The 21,578-nt window shown below is 37.4% G+C and overlaps 2 protein-coding genes across 2 annotated transcripts; one reads left to right on the top strand and one right to left on the bottom strand.

Moving 5' to 3' along the window:
• The first annotated feature begins 1,248 nt into the window (after window positions 1-1,248).
• On the top strand, window positions 1,249-9,076 carry LOC121330794 (diacylglycerol lipase-beta-like). Its single transcript, XM_041277586.1, has 16 exons — window positions 1,249-1,443; window positions 1,528-1,655; window positions 1,821-1,972; window positions 2,541-2,715; window positions 3,410-3,671; window positions 5,263-5,388; window positions 5,697-5,824; window positions 6,047-6,173; window positions 6,338-6,421; window positions 6,561-6,638; window positions 6,804-6,884; window positions 7,160-7,287; window positions 7,458-7,526; window positions 7,692-7,764; window positions 8,039-8,274; window positions 8,701-9,076. Exons 2-16 carry the CDS (start codon window positions 1,561-1,563, stop codon window positions 8,897-8,899), a joined length of 2,013 nt encoding a protein of 670 aa, XP_041133520.1. The 5' UTR covers window positions 1,249-1,443; window positions 1,528-1,560; the 3' UTR covers window positions 8,900-9,076.
• A 1,436-nt stretch (window positions 9,077-10,512) lies between these two features.
• LOC121330795 (ras-related C3 botulinum toxin substrate 1) lies at window positions 10,513-21,201 on the bottom strand. The gene is made up of 6 exons (XM_041277587.1): window positions 20,959-21,201; window positions 15,442-15,513; window positions 15,071-15,188; window positions 13,852-13,914; window positions 11,988-12,147; window positions 10,513-11,662 (listed from the first exon to the last, which is right to left on the bottom strand). The coding sequence occupies exons 1-6, from the start codon at window positions 20,991-20,993 to the stop codon at window positions 11,532-11,534; spliced, it is 579 nt and encodes a 192-aa protein (XP_041133521.1). The 5' UTR covers window positions 20,994-21,201; the 3' UTR covers window positions 10,513-11,531.
• Window positions 21,202-21,578: the final 377 nt, after the last annotated feature.

The raw sequence follows: 21,578 nt of genomic DNA, 5'->3' as shown, positions 1-21,578 counted from the left end.
GAGCACAGGTTGATTGACTTTGTTGGAAATGTATGTTTGTTTGGTAAGGGAGGGATCATTTTCAACCCAGTGCGTGAAATGCCGCATATCCAGAGAATTCAGAATAGTGCATTTTCGCACATTCTCTTAAAGATGCTCCACCTTTTACATATGGAAATATACAGGTATGCTCTAAAAGCGTGAGGGGTGTGGCTTCTTCTGAACAACATCAACGTTCCTGTACGTAAATTTACAACTACTGCATTACGTTTAAGTTTTAACACTTAAAGATCTAGGGATGTTGACTGTGTTTAGTGGGTGTCTAACTTCTTTAAACTCTAGAAAAACGTGAGGTGGAATTTAAATTAAAGCGATTCCCACTGATTTGTCGACTGCCACATCACACCATTACCACATCTTCATGAAGTAAGTCCAGTGCCTTCCACAGTGGGCTCTTCCCGGCATTCAAGAAGTTTCCACGATGAGAAAACTACAACCGATTCCACCACTGGAGGTCATCACACAAAGTTCCGCTAACAAGAATTAGTAATGTTTTGTGTTTAATGTCCTTGGTCAGCTAAATAGATTAATTAGCTTATTGCTTGATTTTGGTTACAAATATATTCCAACAGAAAAGTGTTAATTGTATAAACATCTGCCATATAAGAAGTAGAATAACTTAAATAATGCATAACTTGATTTTACACCACGTGAAAGTGTATTTGAATAATATAATTAAGTTACGATCGAGTAGTTAATCAGAAACTAGGAACCGGAATACCTTAGATGGGCCGAATAGCCAGTGCTTCGTAATGGTATATTATTGTGTTCTAAAACCAAAAGCTGCTTTGGGAACAACTTTGCCTGGGTTGAAATATTTTTGTCCTTTTCAGGCTCGGAATGGAGATTTTTATTCTAAATTTATCCGAATAAACTAAGTTATGAATAATATTTAAATGCATAGTTTGTATTTCTCACACGTAAAATATTTAGAACTGAGACTTTTAGGCGGAGCATTACGCACGAGGGACCTTTTGTATAATCTTTCCAATTTTTTTACAGGGGATAATAACACTGTTGCACCGTTGTAGGAATAGGAGAATCCTAGAAGGGCAGATTCGATAACAAAAATGATTATTTATAATATTTTAAAAAGAAAATGTATTCTCTATAAATATATGTAACGGCAGTGACCTCCTCAAATTACGTTGCTTGCGTGTCACTGTATATATTACTTAGTCGGATTTATACAGCGTTCGGAGTACTTCTTGTCAAAGTGGAAATGTCGAGATTAGAGATTAGTCATCGACTTCAGGTTATGACATGATGCAAAGCATTAGCCTAATTCCCGAACCAATAATTAAAATTGCGGAATAAGTAAAAAAGAAGACAAACCCGCTTGACAAGAGGAATGACTTTATGTTAAAAAATAAAACAAAATAACAACTTGCGGAACCGAAAGAGGTTAGTAAGGTTTCTAATGTCGTTTGTTTGATTGGAATGATAGTCCCTCAAAGGCGCACTAAACATCTTGTCATTTTAAACTAGTGACGAGTAAGGGATTGGATTATACCAACAGAGATGCCTGGGCTAGTGGTATTCGGGAGGCGCTGGGGACTCGCTAGCGACGATCTGGTGTTCGCAGGGGCTTTTGAATTGTTCATTCGGATAATATGGTAGGTAATACTGCATCTTTAAGTAGCTGCCTCCATCAGGCGATGTCATTCACCAGAGAACGACAAAAGTAACACATTTAAATAGGCTTTGGAATAAATACATTCAGACAAAACAAGAGAAGTGACTCCGGTTTGTGTGGGGTTTTTTGTGTGTGTTGTCCACAGGTGGATTGGTATATTGGTTCTATACGTCAGAAATAAAGGGCAGTTCATATGTCCTGGAGAAGGGTTACTGCACAGCTACCTGATCGTTCTTCTTATTCTTCTGGCAGCAATCATATTAACACTGTCTGCTGTTGTGTATGTCAGTATGCAAGGTAGGTAGAAACCAAATGTGTGTTTTTTTTATTTTAACGACTACGGAATGGGACAAAAGCTGTATTTTGAGAACAGAAGCTTACATTTTATGTGGTTATGTGCTGTTTTAATTGGCTTTATGAAATCAGCGTTTCTTGCATTGACATATCTCTCATAAAGATGTGAATGTAATTTTAACATCTACATCAAAAATTTGTCAGAAAAACTCAGCAGAGATTCACAGTTGTTCCCCTAGTGTAGCTTACATTGTGCAAGTCATGTCTCATTTGAGCTGATAACTGCTGTGAAAAATACTTGTGTCAGTTACTGGAACTGCATCTTGTCCAAGTGGATAGATAGGACAGGATCCACTTATACTGCACATTATTTTGATTGTTTTTTGGACTATATATTAATGTTGCTTATGATATGTTTTAAATACCTGTTATGATGCTGGCATGGAATATATAATAATGTGTAGCCTAATTGGTAAGTGTCATAGCTTCCAAGATACCCTTAACATCCTTCATCCTGGATAACCCTGAAGTTGTAGTTGTTTCATCTATATACCCGGATCTCTTCCTACAGGTTCAATCTCAAACCCTGGCCCCAGGAGGTCTATCCCTGCCCTCATCTACATCCGCACCCTTCTGTATGTGCCTGAGCTAGTCTGGGCTGTCTTAGGAGCTGTGTGGGTGTCTGATGACAGTCCAGGCTGTGATAAATCTGCGGTGAACACGGTGATTGGGGCGGTGGTGGTGAGGTTAGTGGAACACAGTACTTCACATTGTCAGTGATGTGTCTTTCTTGCCTGTAAAAGTGTTAAATGTATAAAAGACACCACCTAAATCAAAGTTTGTCATTCCGTTATACTGTATTTAAAAATCTTAAAAGGCAGATTTATAGAAATGTAATGCCATTTCCAAGATTTTAATACAACATTGAAACTTTGTATGCATTACTTAACACAGCCTTATTTATAATAATAAACGTATTTACATTTCTATAGTTTGTCGTCTTACTATAGTTTTGTTTTGAGTTTGGCAATGCATTTATAGGTTGAGCTTCATAGTGATCGGAAGCATACCTTAATGACCTACAGGATATTGAAACGGGATAGTGAGGAACAAAAAATCCCAAACAAATACTAATCTGTGCTATTGATTGCTACAGAATCTTGATAGGAATGTAAAGCAAAGGCAGTTCAGGGATGGAAATAAGACTCCTATTGCACAGCAGTTTCACCCATTCCAGGTTTTAATACAAGCTTGCTTAGCCACAGTGTGAATGTAACAAGCCCAGTGTGTCCTATTAAAACCAGGAGTGGATCAAACTGCTATGCAACGGGTCTTACTTCCATCCCTGCAGTTTTATTTAAAAACAAAAAAACAGTTCGACAGACCACATGAGACTGATGTGCAAACCTGCTACATGACGTTTTGATCTGTGCCTTGCAGCTGGATCATCCTGTTCTTCACTGTGGTCGCTGTGTTGATTGTATTTGACCCGCTGGGCAGCAAGAGGCAGGGGTACCTCGACAGCCATGGGGATCGCGACCTGCAAAGCAGCGAGTCAGCTCAGCTGATGTACAGGGCACGCTCGCTGGCTGCGCGGGTGTGGGAGAGCCGCATCAAGCTGATGTGCTGCTGCATCATGCAGGAGAAAGACAACCGCGCAGCCTTCTCCAGCATCGGCCAGCTCTTCAGTGAGTTCTTCTCGGTAAGGGCACTTTCCATACTCCCTCATCTTTTTATCCAAGGGTGGTATACCTAGAAACATTTTTTATATACATTTCTTCAATGTAGTGTTTTAGTGTCGATCCCTATTCTTTTGTCCGGTTTGGCACAAGAAAGAAATTTATGTCTTATGACTGATGTTATAATTTCTAATGTTTTTTTATTTTCTTTTAAGTTTTCCCTTCTTTTTTTATATCCAATTTGGAATGTTAAAATGTTGCTTCTTGTAGGGTCCCCAAGTGGCTCATCCAGTTTAGAGCACTGCCGCTGGGAGCGCAGGATGAGTCACGCAGCTTGGACGACGCCAGTTTGCGTCCAGGCTGTGCAAAGAAGCCGAACTTTGCTGGGGACCCTAAGGGGGCGTCACATTGGCTGTGAAGCTCATTCAGAGTGGTCCAGCAAAGGTCATTCAAAATGATCTAGACAAGATTCAGAACTGGGCAGACACATGGCAAATGACATTTAATAGAGAAAAGTGTAAGGTACTGCACGCAGGAAATAAAAATGTACATTATAAATATCATATGGGAGATATTGAAATTGGAGAAGGAATCTATGAAAAAGACCTAGGAGTTTTTGTTGACTCAGAAATGTCTTCATCTAGGCAATGTGGGGAAGCTATAAAAAAGGCTAACAAGATGCTCGGATACATTGTGAAAAGTGTTGAATTTAAATCAAGGGAAGTAATGTTAAAACTGTACAATGCACTAGTAAGACCTCATCTTGAATATTGTGTGCAGTTCTGGTCACCTCGCTATAAAAAAGATATTGCTGCTCTAGAAAGAGTGCAAAGAAGAGCGACCAGAATTATTCCGGGCTTAAAAGTCATGTCATATGCAGACAGGCTAAAAGAATTGAATCTGTTCAGTCTTGAACAAAGAAGACTACGTGGCGACCTAATTCAAGCATTCAAAATTCTAAAAGGTATTGACAGTGTCGACCCAAGGGACTTTTTCAGCCTGAAAAAAGAAACAAGGACCAGGAGTCACAAATGGAGTTTAGAAAAAGGGGCATTCAGAACAGAAAATAGGAGACACTTTTTTACACAGAGAATTGTGAGGGTCTGGAATCAACTCCCCAGTAATGTTGTTGAAGCTGACACCCTGGGATCCTTCAAGAAGCTGCTTGATGAGATTTTGGGATAAATAAGCTACTAACAACCAAACGAGCAAGATGGGCCGAATGGCCTCCTCTCGTTTGTAAACTTTCTTATGTTCTTATGTTCTTATAAGAGGCAGGGCTGTTCTCTGTTCTCTGGGATCGGTAGCCCCGCCCACCTCTGCTCTGAATTACTCGATATAAAAGGGATTCTGGCTTGAGGCTTGTAGATCGGAGGATGCTCACTTGCCCCCAGAACGTGCTGTGTGGGGACTTGCTACGGTGAGGAGAAAAAACATAATTTGACATTCCAAATTGGGGGAAAATTAATAAAAATAACAATTGGTCACTCTAAATGAAAGCTTCTGCCCTCCTTGCGAAAAAGCTGGAGAGTTTTAAGTGAGCATTTTCAAGAACAAGGTTGTTGTAGCTCTGTATTTTCCCTGTAATGAAGGTGTGTCTCCTGTGTTGTGCAGGATACTGACCTGGTTGCCAGTGATATTGCTGCCGGCCTGTCTCTCCTGCACCAGGAGCAGGACAAATTGGAAAAGAGCCGGGACCCAGAGGAGGTGGTGGTGTCCCCCAGCCCAGCCTCTCACACGGTGAGTGCAAGAGCATTGCATTTAAACAGCTATCCATGTACAATGTGCTTCTGGAGTGTCTGTTGTACTAAACTCTGATGTGGTTCATTTAAACTTATTCAAACACGGGGCTCCCAAGTGGCACATCCAGTAAAGGCGCTCCGCGTGGAGTGCAGGATGCGCCTTGTAATCTGGATGTCGCCGGTTCAAGTCTAGGCTATTCCTTTGCCAACCGAGGAAAGGAGCTCCGAGGGGGTCGGGGGTCAGCGCTCAGTTGGCTTCGGAGGACAGCGGGTGCAGCCGGGCAGTAAAGATGTTCTTCCTTGCAGAGAGAAGATTTGGATATAGAGTTGGAGAATGCTGCTCACTACATGCAGTTTGCAGTGGCTGCCTACGGGTGGCCGTTGTATGTGTTCAGCAACCCTCTGACTGGGGTCTGCAAGCTTAGCAGGGATTGGTAGGTGTTGTTTCTACTAAATTTGATCTATTGCTGTATACTGGGCTAGGAGTTGGCAGATCTGTCCCTTTTTTTAATAACATTTAGTAGTTTTTAATAAAGTAACCATTTCTATTTTGTGGCTTGATACTTGTTTTCTTTAAAGTTTTATAAATAAATCCAACTGTAGTGAAGTCTGCAGCTGCCATCATGTGGCTCACGCTGTGTGTTGTGAACGGTCAGTTGCAGGAGCAGATCTCCAGAGTATGATATTGTGGACGGAGATCACGTCGGGTGCCACTTCACATCCATGCTGTACACCACCGGCCTGCAGTACAGAGACTTCATCTACATCAGCTTTCACAACAAGGTACCTGAGAGGATAGTCTTCTTTTGAGTTGATGTCTTTGAAAGAGCTGCAGAATAAGTGTCTGTAATAATATTTGTGTTTATTCACTTTGGGATTGGGTATTTTTAAATGTATTTACCTGTTCTTTGCAGTTCTAGTGCTGTTTTCACTGTTCATGATTTCAGATCTACGAGATCCCTTTCTTCGTGGCTCTGGATCACAAGAAGGAGGCTGTGCTGGTGGCAGTCAGAGGAACTCTGTCTCTTAGAGTGAGTTCTCAGTTCACAGATTGACCCAAAAAAAAGAATACTTATTATCAGGCAAACATGATGTGTAATAAGTTACCAGCAACATTGTCCCTTGCTCCACCCGTCGTGCTGGTTTCAATCATAACACTTATATCTACAGGATGCTCTGACAGACCTGTCTGCTGATTGTGAAAACTTGCTTCTTGAAGGGGTTTCTGGACCCTGCTATGCACATAAGGTAAGGTCCTTGTCGTGCAGGTAATAATGTGGAATTGCACCAATTCTTTATCATATTCTCAGTTCTTCCTAACTCTCTCTCTCTTACTTCTGATCATAACTTTCCTGAAGATTCCGTGGTCATTTTCCTGGTTCTAAAAAAAATTTTCCCTCTTCATTTCAATAGGGCATCAAGCAAGCAGCCAACTACATTTACAAGAAGCTTATAAATGATGGTATTTTAAACCAGGCCTTCACCATTGCTCCTGTAAGTATAGTAACAGTTACCCTTTTCATTTTTTTTTCTTTTTTAAGTACAACGTTAGAAGTGTGTGAGTGGTTTGCATGCTATTAGATTACTTAATATTATATTGTCAGGTAAAATATATACTATAGCCACCTGAAATTAAGTTAACTTTAAGTTGTTAAGCTTAAAATTACTGTTAGCTCCCCTTTCATTCCAAAAGCAATATCCCAGCACAACATAAACAATTGTAATTAATACAGCCGTATGTAAGCCCTTATTTCCTTCGTTCCCTTCAGGAGTACAAGCTGGTTATCACTGGCCACAGTCTGGGAGCAGGGACTGCCGCAGTGCTTTCAATCCTACTCAGGAGTGCCTTCCCGCTGCTAAAATGTTATGCCTTCTCTCCACCAGGGGGCCTCCTTAGGTAAACAGACCATTAAATCACTGCTAACACTGAACTTATATGCCTATCCTAGATTTTATACAAGATTTGGCATACTATTGTCTGATCTCAGTCTTGAGACCTGTAATATTATTTTATGTGTATCTTTCCTACAGTTCTCATAATGACGTTCTTTGTTTGTTTTTACCTAGCAAACCCCTTGCAGATTACTCAAAGGAATTCATTGTGTCTGTTGTGCTTGGGAAGGACCTCATTCCAAGGTAAGTCAACTTCTCTTTGAAAAACTACGTAGAAGAAGAATGCGAAAAGGGCGTATTAAAACTTGATAAACCCAAAATAGAATTTTCTAAGAACTATGCGATTATTAGGGAAATACATTCATGGCATGTTTTATTATTTATTTATTTATTTATTTATTTGCCTAGGTTAAGTATTCCCAATATGGAGGACCTGAAGAGAAGAATACTCCGAATGGTTGCAAACTGTAATAAACCAAAGGTATTCCATGCCATGCAGTACACCTCCTTTTAGTAGTCCTGGACACTCACAAGATCAGTCCACAAAGCCTCTGGACTACGCTGGGGTGTTTAGATATGTGTAAAAATGTATCCCCATATTCTAGAGTACAAGTTGATTTGTTTTTCAGAATATATACAGAAGGAATCCATCTGTCTGTGCATCTATAGTTGCATTTTTATTTGTACATAAAACATTATTTGTAAATAGGCGCCTGTAAACCAAAGCAGTCAACGGCCTTTCCTCTCTTTCTTAGTATCAGATCCTGTTGAGAGGCTGTTGGTACGAAGTGTTTGGGGGAAACCCTGACGACTTCCCCACAGAGCTGGAGAGCCAGAACCCACATGGCCTGAGTTTGCCAATACTGGCTGAGCGGAGATCAACCTCTTACCACAGCCTGGCATCCGAGGACGCACCCTCTCACCTCCAGCACCAGCCTCTCTACCTGCCTGGACGAATATTGCACATAGTGGAGGAGAGCACCACAGGGAGGTGAGGGCTGAGATACAGCCACTGCTTCAGTAATTAACAGCTTAAAGAAATCTGGATTATGATATTGTTCCGCAATGACAGTCAGGGAATGAGACTGGTGAAAACACTAGCTGCTTGATTCTCGCCAGAGGTTTATTTATTATGAACCAGTAATACAAATTCAGTTAGGTTCGTGAATCTGAAGTTTTTCCTTTTGCAAATGCGCCTAAATTAGCTGCCTTGCTTTTCCTCTTGTGATGTGTAGCTTTACTGATGTCATATTAATTGGAACAAAAAACCAGCAGTGTTAGTTTTATATAAAGCAACTAGTATGTTGTTCAAAACCTGCAACAAAAAAGCTTTTCTGTAAACAAGATGCGTTTCATTTTACATTGAACCCCATTCTGTGATGGTTCCGAGGGCATTTGTTTTCTCGTTTGTTTGTAGGTCCTGTTTTTCTCAGTTGAAGTATCGTGCCGTGTGGTCGAGTGAAGCGTCATTTTGCAGTGTTCTCATCGGCCCCAAGATGATCGCGGATCACATGCCTGATCTTGTCCTCAAAGCTCTGAACAGCCTGACACAAGACAGCCCATTCATTTTCTGTCCAACGCCTCAAAATGATGAAAGCAATTTAAATGTGATATGAACAGAAACAACACTTTCTGATGAATTATTGTTGTGGATTCAGGTTTGTATGTGTTTTTTTTTTGTCAAAATATTTAAACTGAAGGGGGAATCCTAGCCTAAAATCAGAATATTAGGTCTGCTTGTTTGTTGGTATGCCTTCATCTATACATTTTATAATACAATTGATTGATACGAAGTACTTTAAGCTTGTTTATTTTTAAATAATGTATGGTGATTGTAAAAATTCTAGTTTTATTTTAGGTCTATTGATTTTAAGCAGTCAATATTATATTTATGGGATGCAGGTCTTGTGCTTTATTTAAAAAAAAAAAAAAAAAAAAAAAACTTAAAACTTAATGGAAAGCAGACTTTTTTACATTCCTATTTTGAAAACACGGTATACATATTAGGAAGATCAAAACAAATTATGTAGATTAGTTGATAAAAAGCCAACCACAATAAGAACACCACGTTTGTGTGCAAACTTTAAAAAATGTAATTTAATTATTTAGAACAGTTGACTCAAATACGAGTTACCAATACTGTAGTGAGCTACCATATTAAATAAGAATTTGATCACCTTGTGCAGAACACACATTTCAATTAGAAATTCAAGCTATGCGATAGCAAAAGTACTTTGTTTATTGTTTACAGTCGGCTATTGTTTGTGAAGTAAAACTTAAGAGGATGCTTTTGCTGTATAAATTGATTTCTATTTAACATTAAATAGCCAATTACTTAAAACAAAATGATTCCCTGATGATGGAAGACCCAACAAGACCACTACAAAGGTAGTTACATTTGTACATTGAAACAGTAACCCATTTATCAATTAATTGTCCCATTCAAAATTACTACATGGTAATTTAATTATATAATTTAGAAAACTAACAGTTTATTCATTTCTGATGGGGAAATCTCATTCATAATGTCTATCAACTGCTAAAGTGAAGGCAATATATACAATCACAGCCACACTCTGCAGGTATTTACATGCAGCAGGACTTGAAACTCACCTGAAAAGCTTTAGACTAGTTATATTGCATATTTTAAGTGATTTACCTAATAATGAACCAACACATTTTATTTAATTAGTTTATTGGCTTTGTTAGAATTCATAAAAGTATTACCAGTTTTCCAAGGTGTGAAAAAAAAACAAAACAAAAAAACACCTTACTTTCAGAATTATCAATTACCAAAGCAGATACTGGTAAAATAATTAATAGTGCTCACTCGTATGTAGAACATTCTGCTGAAGACATCAGCAAGAATGGCAAGACACCTGTCTGCCTATCCTAGTATTCAGTTTCAGTAGTTTGAAAATAAAATGCAATTTCACCAAGAATAACATTGAAATTCTAAAACTACTACTACTCTGTAAATATAGTATATGGTATAATATCTGCAGCAATATTAAAAGCTTTAAATTGTATTTAGTAACATTAATCAAAAGCTATAATTTGCATTAAGTGAGAATCCACAATATGAGGCTTACAGTGTTCGTTTAAAATACAGTGATGTGAAACTTCAATAAAAAAGATACCTTAAATAAAAGCAATGAAGAGTCAATTCACAGGATTGTAACCCCAAATAACAGTAGCTGCAAACAAGATTAAAAATAGCAAAACTGGGTTTTAGTTGAACATCTTTATTTCACCAAACTGATGCTTGAAGTCTCAAACACAGGCTTTGTTACTTGGATGTAAGTGTGCCATATAAAGAAAGGGAAGATAAAACAAGATAGTTGCCCCAATACCAAAAATGGTACAGAAATTCTGAAAGGTCCAAGCCATCAAACCTGGCCAGCACCACTACAACCTAGAAGTCACAGCTCAGTAGCACAAAATCAAATTTCTGTGCAAAAACTAATCTTAGCAATACTGCTGTTTCACACCAAAAAAGCATCTTTAGGTTTCCATCTTTGTCAATTGACTAAACGGGGGTGAGGGGAACAGAATAATACCCTTAGCAAAAACAAGTTAGAGGCTTATTTTTGTTTTTAAATTGCTGCAGCAAGAGCTCTTACAACAATAATGCATTTACTTGTGAATCTCAAACCACTGAATACAGTAAGTTTAATAAGCATTCATCTGACTTGATGTACATGGTTACACACTAAACACAGGGTAGCGTTCAACAGTTGCACTACAACACCACAGCTCAGCTACTATTTAGCAATTGTTTTTGTTCATTAAAACTAAACATTTTTTTTTTTTTTTTTAAATATATAACGATGTAACCATTATAAAACACACCTTTTAACCAATCCAGATTTATTTTCTTAACAGACCTTAATAAAACTTAAAAAAAAAATCAGTTACTGCTTTTAGTGTTTGCCTGACTTGTTTCGTTAATTACAGCAGATAGTTTGGCAACACTTTGAAGACTGTAGACAAACAATGGAAACTACAAAGTAAAAGGAAAAATAGGTTTGATGGATTTTTTTTTTTTTTTTTTTTTTTTTTTTTTAATTTCAGCAAGTTATAAAAATGTTTGCAAGACAGCATTTTTTTTTTTCCCAAAACTAATGAAAGCTAACTAGGAATATATTTAAAAAGGTAAGATTAATGGGATTATAGAAACACTAATTACAATAGAAGAAAAAATGGCATATTTGAATCTTGAGGAAAGTGAAAAAAATGTTTTTGGCATTACAAAATCATGCACTTTCTCTTCCTCTTCTTGACCGGGGGTGGGCACAGCACTGCTCGGATAGCTTCATCAAACACCGTCTTCAGGCCTCGCTGTGTAAGTGCTGAGCATTCCAGATACTTCACTGCACCTGTACAAGGAAGAGGAAACAGCAACATCATCCAGCTGCACCTTTAACAGACAGTGGCTCACATCCATATAGTTTCATTAAACATGCATCACAGAAAGAAAAATTGAGGTCCAGCTTGATTTATTTAATTTGTTGCATTTTAATTAAGCAAAGCTTAATTAAGAACAGCAGGTGCTATACAAGGTGGAACTTTTCACACAGTTATTGTTTCCATTCTAAACTCGTTGTTTTGAATTGTTCTTCAAATAGATACAATATGAACTATATGTTACACAGTACATTCACATCCAATGTTTTGCAGATTTTATAATACTTAGAGACCCACCAATCTCTTTAGCCATGGCCAGTCCCTGTGGGTAGGTGATGGGAGTGAGTTTCTTCTCCTTTAGTTTCTCAATCGTGTCCTTGTCATCTCTCAGATCCAACTTGGTGCCCACAAGAATGATAGGAGTGTTTGGGCAATGGTGTCTCACCTCAGGATACCACTAAAAAAGAAACGGCAACAACCATCAAATCAGGTTTCATTTTCCCACTTTGGCAAAACAGTCATTTTTCCTGGTTTTATATCCTTGAAGAAACCCCCTTTTTTTACCAATACAACATTTCTAAAAACAAATACTTTGATCTGCAGTTACACTAACTCAACACACAGCAGCACAAAGCCCTAATAACACCCTGGTAATTATGCCAACCACCATTGGTTTATTATAAACAAAGGCTTATTTTTCTATATAGAAAACCAAAACTATATGATTAGTTAACCCAGGATAGTCTTTTAATACAACTTTTAAAATCAACTACTTTGAAAGAGAACACACCCATTATATTATCACAACTATTTTAAAACGAAGAATAACATGTCAGCAGCCTTTCACAACCTTCTTCCTGACACTTCTGCCCATTTACACTGCAATGCAATGCAAAACACCTTCGACTTAGGTATTTTTCATGCCTTAACACTAGAACCACCATGCAGGTTAGTTTGACCCATTTTGCATTTAAAATGTTAATTACTCTTCCGTTATAAATTGTACGTGTGTCTGTTTTTGACTTTTCTTAAAATATTTTAAATAAATATCCTGACAGCGCTGATAGCCAGAATCGCAAAAATGATAGTTATAAACAGTTCTAACTAGAACTGCCACGCGGGTCAATGTGACCCGTGCATTACATTACATAATTTTATATAACGTAAGATATTCTATTTTTTTTTTTGTAAATGCAACAAACAGGACATGCCTCCTCCTCCTAGCACTTTTTTTTTTTTTTTTTTTTTATTTCAAGCCTTTGTAGACTGAGCGTCAGAAATTGCCATGATTGTGTATCTGTCAAGATGCCACCTCAGTGAAAGCCTATTGCTTATTTTTCAATGTACCTGGGAGACATCAATCCTTTATTTTTTTTTTTTTTTCACAAATGCAACTGGGAATATATTAGAAGGAAATATTTAATCTTGAAAGTAATCATTTTCATTGGAATATGGCAAGCTGCACTCAGATGCATACAGCAAACTGAAGTTACAAGTTTTTTTTACATTACTTTTAGAAAAAACAAAATTGGTTTTACAGGTTTGTACGTACCAGTTTACACAATAGTGTTCAATGTAACTGCGTCTTTACAACACAGCTCCTGGATGCAGGCACAGTCAGCTGGCAGACGCGTACACTCCTCCATAGAGTACAATGCAGCCATCATACCAGAAGCAGTGTTATATTTTATTTTTATGTAGTATTAGAAACAATGATTTCGGTTTTATAGTTTTGTGTGTACATATACCCATTTACCTGTACACAAGGATATGTGCACACCCATTTCTTTTGAAATGTATATTTTTTCCACTGTTTGTAGTCGTGCTGTATATGCACTCATTTTAAAAATAAAGCCTTATGTTTAATTTTCCATTTAAATAGTGTTTCTGAATGCAAATGTTAGATATGATGTTCATAAATACAACTTTTCAGTTGTATCCAACAGTATGTCTTATTTTCATAACAAAGCAGTTTAAAAATGTATGGGTCAAAGTGACCCATGTGACAGTTCTAAGTATGAAAATCTGGTGGTTGTAGTGTTAACAAACAAGGAGGTTTTACTGCATAGTAATATAAACAGAGCTCTAAAGAGATATATTTCAGTTAACAACTTCCTTCTCCAAGAGACTTTGACCTGGAGAGTAACACTTCTAGACCTACCTTTGCACGGACATTTTCAAAGGATGCAGGACTCACAAGTGAAAAGCAGATTAAGAAGACATCCTGCAAAAAACAGGAGGGGAAAAGTTTAATATAATAAAACTTAGAGAAGCAAGTTTGTTTGGTTGAACAGTTATTCGTACAGGATAACATTTGTTACTATGCAATATTCCCAGCAAAACACATTATACTGGTTGCTCAGCATATTTAAGTCACACTATATCAGTAAACTACACTCCAAGGGTGATTTTCAATTTGAAACAAAGCATGACTAAAATCCCCCACCACATCTTTTTGAAAGATTTATTTTTTTAAATAAAGCACTTGAACTGTAGCTACAGTAAAGATTGGAATACTCTGATTCAAGATCTATGGATTGATGAGAACGCAACAGTGATGCTACACATGGAGTACATAGGCAGGGACAGTACACGCTGGAGGGAATTAAATTAGAATAACATCAATCCCCTGAAAGCTTTCCTCTAGCTGGCTGTCAAGTATACAAGTATATTATCCAGCCTTGTTATTACCCAAGTTTTCATCAATGTACACCACACACCCATCAATGTTCAGAGAGAGCCGTCTACAAACAAAGGCCAGTTTCACTTCAGGTATTCATTTATAACTGTGGCGCTCAACATGTATTTTAAGAATTTTACTTCCTTCCTCCAAACTTTTTTTTTCTTATTGCATCACATTGCTTTATTTGTGATTTGACAGTATCAATTTTAACCTAGAGAACCTTCAGGTTAAATTATTGTACGGAATATGAACTAAGATAGTATACCAGACAATTTTTGTATACCCATGTAGAGCGTGAAACAGCTATATTGAAAATAGCCCACAATAATGCTGAACAGACAAAGGTTTGCAAGGGATAGAAAGACAGGCAGACAACAGCTTTCCCCGTAAGTCCAGGAGGCCATGTTGGCTTTAGCGTCAATTATACTTACTATCATCACTGTTAAAGCACAATCCTGAAAAATGTCAAAATCTCGATCATTCTGCACTTCTATTTTTGTAGTGCCAATGTTGCTGAATTACTTATGGAATGTTCAAATATTTCAGTTACCAAGAAAAAATAAAAAAAATCTGCGACTCCCATTAAGTCGCATTAAGGTTTATATCTGGAAAAGTAGAGGTCAACTTCTTTGTCCTTCAGATAATGAATATTTACGTCATTGGAGTCTAACAAGTATATAACCAGCATCAACCTTACCGTCTGGGGGTATGATAGGGGGCGTAATCTGTCATAGTCCTCCTGTCCAGCTGTATCCCACAGTCCCAGGTTAACCGGTTTGCCATCAACCATTACATTTGCAGAATAGTTGTCGAAGCTGTAAGATGGAGGAACAGTACCTTATAAATGAATAATACCCGATAAATGAATAATACTTTTCAAATTAATTCCAAGTTGCCATAAAAAGCAAAGCCACATCGACAGATCCAAAATAGTTCTGAATCCACCTAATTTACCATGAGAATGATAACTTGCAAAATAAAAGCTAGAAGCTTCTTGGATTCATAATTGTGGAGGAAGTGAAAACTCCTACGGTCAATAAGAGTGATCTGTACATTGCAGATACTTACACAGTGGGGATATACTCTCCAGGAAACGCATTGGTCGTGTAACTGATAAGCAGGCATGTCTTCCCTACAGCTCTGTAAAAAGCAAGACAAGTTCAGTTAATATACCAAAAGACTGCACATATTTCCAGCAGCAGTAGAACAGTCTTCCTGAAAATTATATAACCCTGAAACTTAAAAACAGTGAATCCATGCCCTGGCAATGTGTCTGATATCATGCATGTGGTTAACAGCTGGGATGGAACCCATGACCTCTGGCAATGAGACCCTCTGGCCTAAAGATTGATGAGATACTTGCTCCACTTAACTGCCCCCCTTCTATCACAATTAAGCATCCAGGCAAGTCCTAAAACAACATGGTCAACTTTTGCAATATTCCAGGAATGCAAAACAAGTAGCTATATGGAACGAGTCAGGTCTCTGCAACAAGGGCTACAACCAGGTTCAGTCAGCAAACTCCTTTTGCAACGTAATACCAGCAGCACTACATCCACGAAACATTTCTGTACTTAATGTTTCAAAAGATCAAGCTACATTAACATGGGAGGGATTAGCACTGTCCATAGGATTATACAACAAATTCTACAATAATCTAAGTATTCCACCAGTACAGTACAAATCTACCCGCATTCCAGACACAGTGTGCACATAAAAGTAGCCCTGAACCATTTACCTCAACATTCTGAGATGAGAAAGCCCCACAAGGCACTTGTATTGCATTAGATTTCTTAGAACATGGGTTCCCAAACTTTACCCGAGGCCCACCTGATCAGCTGCATTAGGCACTGCGGCCCAATATTAGCACTCCTTGGGGAAAATGTCAAATTAAAAACCATTTTATGTTTAAACCTGTAACATTATTAATAAACCTAATCTAAACTGTCCTTTTCATTTGAATAAATATTGTAAAAGATGGAAATCACATGGAATATGCACAGAGTGACAATCTAAAAATAAATTGAAACTTTAATTGCAGTAAATAAAATTGCAAAAACTAAAAGAAGAAAATTATCAAATCTTTAAAAATGGTACCTTTGTATATTTTTTTTAAATGCAGTTATTTTTCTTGATCAAACAAGAAAGTGCATGTCTCTTATTATTCCCATTCATAAATACCTGAACAGGAATCACTTTTGAATAAAACCAGTAAAACATGCACAAAAACTTAACTTAAATCCTAATTTCTGAACACTGTGTAACTAAAACATCCAGCTGGTATTTCACGCTGAACTGTCCTGCACAAAAAAAGACGAATGGACAGAAAACAGAAGGAAACGAGGGCCTAGCATTTAGCTACTTTTTTCACCAGTACTTTGTACAACCAAATACAACTTGCAAAATCACACTGTTGGCTTGCAAAATCCACCCCCCCAAAAAAAAATTAAATAAAAAATCGGAACACAGCTGCGCCACTTAATCAAAAGAAAACTTCTGAAAATAAATCAAATCTGCAGCGAAATTTGAAGGAGTCAAAAAACGTTTTTTTATTATTATTTTTCAACAAAACACATTCTAGCGTTATTTTAGGACGAAGCCAGTAATCAATAAAATAGCAGTGTATCCAAACATTTTAATAAATCAATTACCGGTATGCAACAAGATTTATGAGTTTGATTAATAACTTGATTTAGTTAATATCGAAACTAATATCAAAAGTACTCTATTTAAAATGTTAATAGCTAATTGGTCACAACAACGTATTCATCAGAGGCATTAATTGAATTTTTAAATGAATGTTAAAGTACAAAAGTTAGTATGAAAACATTTCTACAAAATTAAAAAAAAAAAAAAAAAAAAAAAAAAAAATTCCAGCACCACAAAACTGAGCCTGTGGTACAAATGATTTCAAACTTCAGTCTTTTTTGTTCTTTATACATATTCTTTGGTAGCGGATTTGACATATTATAATTTTATTAATACTGAACACACTGTTTACATCTGCCAGCACAGCTATCACATGCCCTTAACACTGCCCTATTGCCAGAGCTCTAGCTCTACATCCCCCGCCTGCTGGTATGCAATCTGTTAGCTCTGATTTGTGAATTTCTGTTTTGATTGACAGTCCGCCAATACTCACTTGCTACACTATTTTACTGCAGTTACAGCTGCTGCCGGCACCTGCATTTCACTACTGATAGAAAAAAAAAAAAAAAAAAAAAACCAACAGGTTTGGGAACCCCCTGTCTTAGAATACCGTTAAATACAGCCAGGTAATGGGTTTTCCACAGTAACTTAAAACTGCTGTTCTTAACTTTCTGAATGCTTTATAGATGTCGCTTCCTTCAGTACATGCAAACAGGAAAGCACATTGTATTGTGCAAGATGTACTCTGATGTCCTAACACAGTGTACAGTACATCTGGGAATAACTTACCAGGCTTTTATTGTAAATATAACATCAAGAGGCCACTCAGTACATGTACTGATAACAGCCTGCAATATATACAAGTGCACGTTGTTTTAATGAGGTGGTGGGGATTCAGTGCCATTCAATATCTTTAAAGATGCAAGTTGTGCCAAAGATCTTTTTCGACAGATACTTTGTTCTGTTTTGAAGAGCCAGCTACAATACAATCTAGGGCTGCAGAGCAAATTACTTGACTGCACTGCTCTTTTGAAATCTGGGCCAGATTTGGGAAGGGGGAGGAGGAGGAGGGGTAAACTTGCAAGTCTGGAGTAGTGCAGGCCCTTTTATAAAAGACGTTATGCAACAAGCAGAGACCTGACTGACTGACAGCAGCAGTCGCCCTCCCCAAACTCCCTGCCAAGTAAAACACTGTACAAAGAACAGCGATGGAAAGCTTGGAGGAACCCAGATCACAAACAATAAATAAAAAACTTTGAATGTTTTGTTAAAAATGATCCAGTCAGATCTAGTTATAGTATACTTGACTGTTATAGTACTGTAGGGAGTGGCATTTATATAGGTCACCAACTACAACTACTAGAAAGTGCACCTTGTAAGCACAATATGAATCTAGTTTTGCCAAGCAGCCCATATCAGTAAACTATGACAAACTTAATGAAGCAATACTTGCTGTCTACATGTCCGGAGCATGCAATTAACAGTCTGTCAACACAACAAACTGTTACAACTTAAACTGAGGCAAGACTCAGGAACACATCTTTAAATCTTTGTACAGAAACTGTTACAAAAATGACACTATTATAAAGATCTAATCACTGCTGAGGGAGACTAATTCAATGAAGGCTGAACCATAAAGGTCACAAACAGACTGGCAACACAGTGTATATGACTATTTATGACAACATAAAAGCAAGTTACAAACACTAACTGTGAGGGTGGTCTACTACTTAGCACACTGCTACAAATGCAAATGTGTGTACAGTCAGGGAGTAATCAATTTATAATAATGTAAATTTAAAATCACCAATGTAGTAAAAGTCTCCTTTATCTAAGCTGCCCTTCAATCTGAAGTGGAGACCTCTGAACAATTACACAAGCATCAACCCTGATGGGTATGAACACACCAAAATAAAAATATTTCTGTCCCTGGAACAGTTTGGATAAAACTACTCTGAAACATTACATCAGTGCCACGGCTGCAAATACAGAATTAATGTCATCAGCATCATGAAAGTATCCACATGTAAAAATGTAAATTTGACACAGATCAATAGAAACTTCCTGATTCACCATAATTACTGAACCCGTTCTCTAGATACTACTCCATTGCAGCCTTAAGACAGGCTGCTCTATATCCTCCTCTCCAAGGATATGCATATCATGCTGGGACTGAATAATAATGATGGCCTCTGTGATGCTAAAGAATTTGTGGTCTAGACAAATGTTTGCATAATGATAAACATGTAGTGCACAGTTATCTGGATAGCCTTAGCAGGGCTGGGGTGACAGTGAACAGTGCTCCCTCTGTTACACTGCAGTTGACAGCTTTAGTTAAGAGACAGTACTATTTGATTTCTGCTTTATAACTAGAATACAAGTAGATATGGGAACAATTGTAGACGTTACCATAGCACCTTATAACTTGTTCTGCAGTACAAAGGATCACTATAACAAGAGCTCTCAGTACTCTGGGTGTGCTGGGGAGTGATGACTAACTACAAGTAATTCAGTCATAAAACTGAACCTTTCATGTCATCATTAACTTTTCTTATCTGGACACAGTATGCGGGCAAAATACTGAATCAGAAAAGCGCTCCTTCGGCTGCGGTTTCTCCCACTAACAGAATATAAAACATGTGGCTAGACCACTAACAAAGTAATAATATGTTCCGGATGCCAAGAGTCAAATATGTCTAAAATATAAATAAACAAGTTTAAAAACTTTACGATACTGTGCTTAATGGATTTCCAAAACAAATTCCGAGACAAACAAGGAAGTACATTTTAAAAACACGCATAACTTGATCCTTCAGTCTTTGATAACAAAGAAACAAAGTAAGACAGAACAGTTGTTATCGCCCTCTCAAGCTGATCTGCATAATGTCACGAAATGCATTTAAAAAGAACATCTCCATGCTAGTAACAACTACGCTTAAATGTGTGCCTATCAACACTTAAACGAATTTTACACAGCCCTTCATTAACTAAACTTCACACATTTAGTTATTTTAAAGAAATACATTCAACAGCATTAGTGATTGGAGTAATTAAGCAATGTTGTGTAAAATTGTTCAATATGTATTTATATATTACACATTTTAAACTAGTAGCTGACAGGCACATTTAATTCCAGTAAACTGAAAAAATCAATTTCTGTGATAATTTTATAAAGGTGTCAGTTTTTAAGGATCCCTTTCAATTTGCCTTTAAATCTCAGACATTAAAAACCTCCATTGTTGACTCATCGCACCACAAGACTTGTTTAAACAGGGTGGATGGTGGAGAACTGATTGAAAAAAAACAAAAAAAAAACCCTTTTTATTACTCTAATGACTAAAAGCTTAATCTGAAACAGAAACAGTCGAGTGGGACGACTTTAATGGTGTAATATAACACTTTGTCCAATACTGTACACACGTTGAAAGTCACGATATTTTGTTATGAGCTGAGATTGTTTTTTGGTTACAGTTTCTAGAACAGAAAAGCAGGAAAAAAAAAAAAAAAAACACTCATATCTGTATATATGGTTCAATATTAAAGTAACTTCTAAATTAATTTTCACTCTAAACAGAAGTGATCTAAACTTTTATATATGCCTCCTTTATCACCAGTATGCGTGTACGAGGAATATGAATAAAAGTTACATAGTAACATTTATTCATATTCTGCATTTTCACTCCCACCTCTCGGAAATAACAGGAAACGAAAGTTTTTTTTTTTTTTTTTTCTGGATAAGCCACTTGAAGTCGTAAAGAAAGAACATTCTTCTGAAAAACTAAATGTTGGAAATTCAACCCACAGCCTTACTTCTTGAAACCCGCAATGTTGAACTCACGACCGGTGGGAGAATCCAGTTGGGTACGAATCGGTTGTTACTCAAAAAAAGATTTTCCATAAAACCGCAATAAAACAAATAAAAAAACAACAACTCACCCGTCTCCGACAACCACGCACTTAATGGCCTGCATCGCTTCTCTGTGATTTTGTAGAGATGTGTAGTTTATGGATAGACAGCGTTCATTAAAATAACATTACTGTTCCCCTCCTGGATTTATAGCAACACTCTGGCCTCCCTCCACTCTTGACTAGAAGTTGAGTCGCAAACAGCCACCACCCTAAATTACATATATAAAAAAAAAAAAAAAACCCTGCAGCTGAAGAAAACGGAAACTGCAGCTCCCTGCTCACTAGCGAGCCGTTTCCGGCCTCTCCTACGAATTTAGGGATCGAGTCCTGCAGCACAGGCGCGCGCACGTCCTTCTTTTCCAAAGTGCGCGCAAAGGCGCTGAGTCACGGCTCGCCTGATAGACAACTGGATAGAAAGCAGTTCAGTGGCAGCGTTAGCTGGTAGTGTAACCGAGCAACCTAGCTGTTTTCATTTCATATATGCACCGTAGCTTTAAGGTCAGATCCCATGGAGGTCTGCGTTACAGAATTACTTTTAAAGTTGAAGTTCATGCCACCAACTAACAGAAAACTACAATATTGTAAATATGATTCTTTGAAAGTATTATTTTTTTGTATATATATATATATATATATATATATATATA

This window comes from Polyodon spathula, chromosome 18, assembly GCF_017654505.1.
Source record: "Polyodon spathula isolate WHYD16114869_AA chromosome 18, ASM1765450v1, whole genome shotgun sequence".
Lineage (NCBI taxonomy): Eukaryota > Metazoa > Chordata > Actinopteri > Acipenseriformes > Polyodontidae > Polyodon > Polyodon spathula.
The sequence above is the reverse complement of the archived record's forward strand: the minus strand, read 5'-3'. Positions and strand labels throughout refer to the sequence as shown.

What these genes read in the sequence shown, in the direction of transcription:
- LOC121330794 (XM_041277586.1), top strand. Translation starts at nt 1,561, where the DNA reads ATGCCTGGGCTAGTGGTATTCGGGAGGCGCTGGGGACTCGCTAGCGAC. An exon ending in TTGTTCATTCGGATAATATG is followed by an intron (nt 1,656 to 1,820) that starts GTAGGTAATACT and finishes TGTTGTCCACAG; the next exon opens with GTGGATTGGTATATTGGTTC. An exon ending in AGGCCTTCACCATTGCTCCT is followed by an intron (nt 6,885 to 7,159) that starts GTAAGTATAGTA and finishes CGTTCCCTTCAG; the next exon opens with GAGTACAAGCTGGTTATCAC.
- LOC121330795 (XM_041277587.1), bottom strand. Translation starts at nt 20,993, where the DNA reads ATGCAGGCCATTAAGTGCGTGGTTGTCGGAGACGG. An exon ending in CCCTATCATACCCCCAGACG is followed by an intron (nt 13,915 to 15,070) that starts GTAAGGTTGATG and finishes TGTTTTTTGCAG; the next exon opens with GATGTCTTCTTAATCTGCTT. An exon ending in GGCCATGGCTAAAGAGATTG is followed by an intron (nt 11,663 to 11,987) that starts GTGGGTCTCTAA and finishes TTCCTTGTACAG; the next exon opens with GTGCAGTGAAGTATCTGGAA.